General features: G+C 48.4%; 1 protein-coding gene across 1 annotated transcript in view; it reads left to right on the top strand.

Moving 5' to 3' along the window:
* Positions 1-4196: 4196 nt before the first annotated feature.
* DISP3 (dispatched RND transporter family member 3) overlaps positions 4197-6000 on the top strand; it is a 42354-nt gene continuing 40550 nt past the window's right edge. The window contains 2 exon segments of the mRNA XM_020973945.2: positions 4197-4314; positions 4317-5270. Coding sequence (XP_020829604.1) covers positions 4197-4314; positions 4317-5270 — 1072 coding nt within the window.

Raw genomic sequence — 6000 nt, 5'->3', positions numbered from 1 at the left:
TGCCTAAGCCCAGAACTGGGAGTCAGAAGAACTAGAATTTAGCCCTGATACTTCCTATGTCTGTGACTTTAATGTAGTGGCAAGAGCATTGGCTTTGAGTTAAGGACCTGAGTTTGTATCCCTTGGGCCAATCACTTCACCATCTGAACCTCAGTTACCTAAACTATTTAAAAAAGATGATTGGGCTAGATACTTTAAAAGAGACACAGAGAGAGAGAGAGAGAGAGGGAGAGAGAGAGAGAGGGAGAGAGAGAGAGAGAGAGAGAGAGAGAGAGAGAGAGAGAGAGAGAGAGAGAGAGAGAGAGAGAGAGAGAGGAAAGAGTGAGTGAGACACAGAGACAGAGAGAGTGAGAGACACAGAGACAGACAAACACAGAGAGACAGAGGAGAGAGAGAGAGAGAGAGAGAGGACTTGATTGAGTTGAGTTGATTTCTAAAGTATCTTCCGATCTAAATTCCATAAACCCATCTCCTCCTTCCACCTCTCCCTTTCAGCATCACTTTCCTTTCCTTAGAAGAATGTCTAGTTAAAATAGTAGTAGTAGCAGTAGTAGCAGCAGCAGCAGCATTTACATGTCACTTTAAATTCTGTGAAGTGCTTTATGTTATCTCACTTGATTCTCCCAACACCCGTACGAGAGGCTATTGTTATCCCCATTTTACAGATGAGGAAATGGAGGCTGAGAGATGCTTGTGATCCTTCTGAATTATCTAGTTAACAATTTTCTATTTAAGAATATGTGTGCTTTCTCCCAATAGATTGTAAGCCCCTTGAGGAGGGCAATGGCTGAATCACTTTTGTCTTTGATTCTTCGGTACCTAGTGGAGGGAAGAACACAGTAGGTGCTTAATAAAGACTTGCTGATTGATTGGTTTTAAACATAAAACTATACATCTATGGGGTTTTATTGCACACACTGAGACCAAGGTACGTGGTGCCACCTGGGAGGTACAATGGTCCCAGCTACATGTGTGAGTAGAGAACTGGGTGGGGAACCTCCTCTGTCATCTAGTGAAGCAAGACAGACTACAAAGTCTTACAAAGTCCTGCTGATTGTGTGGAGGATCCTGGTTAGGGAAGTGGTTTCCTTCTCCCTCCCAGGCCCCACCTCCCAACTTGTGTCTAACCACTGTGGTCTGGGCACCATCTGCCCTGCAGCCAACACACCTCCACTCTCCACCTTCTGTCCAGAGACATGCCATTTCCTATCAGGGAGAACAAGGGCTGCTTTGAAAGAGGCTACTTTTTAGAATATAAATGGGCTTTCCCAACAGTTAGCCTCCCCCTTGAAAGCCTCACCTAAAGGTATTAAAATATGAAGATTAATGATTTTGTCTATAGGATTATTACATATTACAGAAATCTTTTCCCTTCTCCTTCTAGCCCTCTCCTTTTTTCATGTCTTCTGCCCATTTGCTGGGTTTTCATACTCTTTGTCTGTCTTCTCCCCTTTCCTTCTCTTCTCTTCTTTCCTTATATCCCCTCAGTCTTTTCACTCTCCTACCTCAACTCAGTCTCCCTCCCTCTCTCTCTTTTCCCTCTCTCTGTCTCTTTCCCCACCTCCCTCTGTCTGTCTCTCTCTATCTCTCTTCTCCTCTCTGTCTCTCTCCTATCTTTCTGTGTCTCTGTCTCTGTCTGCCTTTCCCTTCTCTGTATCTTTTTCTCTTTTCTTTCTGTTTCTCTCTCTGTGTGTGTCTCTCTCCTCTCCTTTCTCTCTCTGTCTCTGTCTCCTTTGTCCCTCTGTCTTTGTCTCTCCTCTCTCTGCCTCTGTCTCTCTCTCCCTCTCCCCCTTCTTAAGTGTCTTGAAATCTTTCCCCCTCTCTTCTCCAAAATTCTCTTTAACCTCTCATGTGCATCTCTCCCTCCTTCTTTTCAGACTCTCTTCCACACTCCCCATTCATGCTTTCTTTTTCTCTATCCAGCTTTCCAGCTTTCTCTTCTCCTCTACTCCAATCTTCTCTCCCTTTCTCACATTCTTGTTTTTTTCTCTCCCCCCCTCTTAAGTCCTTAATCTTTCTCTCTCCTTCTTAAGCCCTTTTTTCTTTTCTCTTACTCTCCCCGCATGCTCCTCATCAGCTGCCTCCTTTCCCTAGAAAGGGAACATCTAATTGAAATGAAGCACACTGGAGAATTTTAATCGGGAAGTCAGCATTAATTAGTCAGGTCGGGTGTAATTAGCTTCCTCATCTCGCTGCCTCACGCTCTAACTCGATAATGGCTCATTTTCCTCCAAAAGGAGGGCAGGCTGGGTGGGGGAGAGCAGGGCCCTGGATGCCCAGTGGTCCCTAGGTGGACTCCAAATTAGCCCTGGCAAATTAGGGGGAATCCGCTGCTTCTGCTTTTGTTTCTCCTCTTCTTTCTCACCCTGGGGGACCTGCCCAGCCATGCCTTTTTTGCTCCCTTTCTACCTCCCTGCCTGACTCTTAAAGGAACTCATCAGGCTGCTGGTGGATCAAAGGAGATCATAGAACCTGGAGTTAGACGAGGCATCAGAGATCCACCCAGTCTAAGCCCCTTGTTCTACAGGGGAGGCACAGACAGCAAGCCAGGAGGGACAGAGACAGAGCTGGCACACTGGATGACAGTTAGAGTCTGAGGCAATCTTGATAGGGAAGAATATTTGACTGAATCTAATAAGATGAAAATGTAATAGGGATTTAAAAAAAGTCTTACCCATGGGTTCAAGGAGTCAGCCTCACAAATATAAGATGGCTAAAGTATAACAGGTCAACTGAGAAATATCTGGGGGTCTTATTAGAACACAAGCTCACTATGAGTCAAAAGTGAGATATGGAGACCAAGAGATATCATGTGATCATCCGCTGAATTAAGAGAGGGCAAGCTTCTGGGAATAAGGAGACAATAGACCCAACAGTGTGCTAGAAATGTTTAACAGTCCACACTCAAAAAAATAATGTACACACGACACGCTTTTAAGCTTCACTGCATTATCATGAATTTCTCCATCACTTTTCTCCATCTGAACAATCACCATAACAATAAACCAAACTCTGATTCATAGCATTTGCTGATCTCCAAGGTGTAAAGGGCTCTGGAGAGATCCTATGAGCTGGCTCCAGCCCTTCCCTCTTCCCACTGTAGCCTACCCTCGTCAAACTGTATGCAGAATTATGTGGTCAGTGTTGGAAAGCACCCAGGGGAGGCCAGCCAGGGCCTCAGCCAAGGCCTTGCATTCATGCCATAGGAGGGTCTTGCAAAGGAATGTTCAGCTTTGAGAAGAGAAGACCTGGAGAGATCATGCTAACTCCCTTCAGGGCTGTTACAAGGAAGGTCTTTGCTTGACCCCCCAGGGCAGAACAGGAACTAGCAGAAGTTGCAAAGAGGGTGTTTTAGATGAAAAGCCTCTTAATAATTAGACTAGTATAGAAGTACAACAGTGGAGCAGCTAGGGGGTGCCATAGTGCATAGAGTGCTGGGCCTGGAGTCAGGAAAACTCATCTTCATGAGTTCAAATCTGACCCCAGGCATTTTCTAGCTGTGTGACCCTGGGAAAGTAATTTAACCCTGTTTGCCTCAGTTTCCTCATCTGTAAAATGGACTGGAGAAGGAAATAGCAAACCACTCTAGTATCTCTGCCAAGAAATTCCTAAATGGGGTCATGAAGAGCCATCCTTCCCCCTCCCTGAAGACTTCAGGAAGAGCCTGGGTGACCTCTCCTGGGGTGGGCTACAGGGAGGATTCTTGTCTGGTTACAGGTTGGACTAGATGTTCCGCGAGGGTCCCTCCCAAGTGTGATATTCCAGACTCACAGGTAGCAGACTTGAGATTCTAACTCAGATATTTTGACTTCAAATCCACTTTTGACTCTGTTTACTGTAATTCAGAGCTGGCAAAGGGCTTTGGGCAAAGAAAGGTATTTAAGGAATTGGGATGTGGGAATCCCACAGTCATAGATTGAAAGGGGGAAGGGATCTTAGAGATCGTCAGGTCCAACCTCCTCATTTCAGAGATGAGGAAAGCGAGGCCCAGAGAGGTTTCAATTTGCCCAGGGTTGCACAGCTAGTAGATGTGTTCTTATTGTTATTTTCTTGAGGGGTGGGGTGGAAGGGCAGTGCCCAGTGCCCAGGGAAGGTGCCGGAGGCTTCGGTGTCCGCTTAGGTGGCCAGCCTCTGGTCCCAGGACCTTCCTCCACTTCCTGAGCCCTGCTGACCTCTTCTCTTTTTTTGCACAGACCATGGATGTGGAGGATGACCCACTGCTACAAGAAGCTTGGCTAGATGAGGAAGAGGAGGGAGCAGAAGGAGAGAGCCCTGTGGGATCCCAGAAGCAAGAGCCGGCCCCGGCATGAGGAGGCAATGTTGCTGGAGCTCCAGGGTGCCGCACACCTTGCCACCAGCCTCTGGATTCTGGAACACCTTGGGTTGGGCCTTCACCAACCCCTACTGTGCGGGGCTCGTCCTCTTCCTCGGTTGCGCCATCCCAACGGCGCTAGCAGCCCTCATGTTCTTGCATTACCCAGCCCTGGACATTGATATCTCATACAATGCCTTCGAGATCCGCAACCACGAGGCATCCCAACGCTTTGATGCCCTGGCCCTGGCCCTCAAATCCCAGTTCGGTTCCTGGGGTCGCAATCGGCGCGACTTAGCCGACTTCACTTCTGAGACCCTTCAGCGACTCATCTCAGAGCAGCTGCAGCAACTACACCTTGGAAACAGCTCCGGGCCTGCTGCCCGCCTCCGGAGGGCTATCCCTATGACCCATCCCACCGGACGTCAAGTCTGGCAGGAAAGCCCGGTGGCCGATCAGAACACACATCCACAGAAGGAAGCTGCCGCCAATCAGAGTAGATGCCACCCATGTGACACTCCAGGCCCCAGGAGATTTGGGCCTGATCAAAGTCTACATTCTGCTCCTCCACCCCTTGGGGTATCCTTGCCCAATCAGAGTGGGAGACTCCGGAGGGGCACCTCTCATTGGGACTACTCCCGGGCATATGTGAGTGCCAATACCCAGACCCACGCTCACTGGCGCATTGAGCTCATCTTCCTGGCCCGGGGTGATACAGAAAGGAATATCTTTACCACAGAGCGGCTGGTCACCATCCATGAGATTGAAAGAAAGATCATGGACCATCCAGGCTTCCGGGAGTTCTGCTGGAAGCCTCATGAGGTGCTCAAGGATCTGCCTCTGGGCTCCTACTCCTACTGTTCCCCACCCAGCTCTCTGATGACCTACTTTTTCCCCACAGAGAGGGGGGGCAAGATCTACTATGATGGGATGGGCCAAGACCTGGCTGACATTCGGGGTGAGGAACATTTTAAGGTGTGGGAACCAGGAAGGGACTGAGCCAGAGGTTGGGAGGGAGTTGTGGGAAGCACTGGAGGTGGTCCATGGAAGCTAAGTGATAGGGAAAGGGGGAGATGGGAAAGGAGCTGTTCTTTGTCCTTCATTCAGGAAGAGGACCATGACATCAGGGAGGGGATGCCATGATATGCAAGTGAATTGGATTTAAGTGAGGGAGGGCTATGCAAAGTCACCAGCCTCACTTTCTCCTCCAGAGCCAGCTGGGAAAGGAGTAGAGATGGAGAAAGAACTAAGAGAGAGACTGGAGGTGGGTTTTGGGTGTGGGAGAGTCTGAAACCCCAGGGGACTAAACACATGGCTCTTTTCCCAAGAAACAGTTTGTGGGGTTGTTGCTGTTATTAAATGAGCCTAGAGTTCATCTATGTAGGGCTCTCTCTCAGGGTGAGACACTTACTCTACCCATGCAGGTCAGCACCTTTTCTGTAATTTAGAAGCTTAGAAAAGTTGCCTGAGGCACTAAGCAGTTAAGTGACTTGCCCAGAGCCACACAGTCACTACATGTCCAAGTTAGATGAAGTGATTTGAACAAGGTCACAGAGGGAGTCAGTGGCAAGAGCTAAGATTTGAGCCCAATTACGTTTACTCCAAACCTAGAATAGTCTTTGCCTTAAAAAAAGGAGAGGGGGGAGGGCTGCATTAGCAGTCTCTAGGGAGTCTTCTCATTCTAAGTG

This window comes from Phascolarctos cinereus, unplaced genomic scaffold (genome assembly GCF_003287225.1).
Source record: "Phascolarctos cinereus isolate Bilbo 61053 unplaced genomic scaffold, phaCin_HiC Scaffold_726;HRSCAF=1367, whole genome shotgun sequence".
NCBI classification, from domain to species: Eukaryota; Metazoa; Chordata; class Mammalia; order Diprotodontia; family Phascolarctidae; genus Phascolarctos; species Phascolarctos cinereus.
This window is presented reverse-complemented; position numbering and strand designations above follow the sequence as displayed.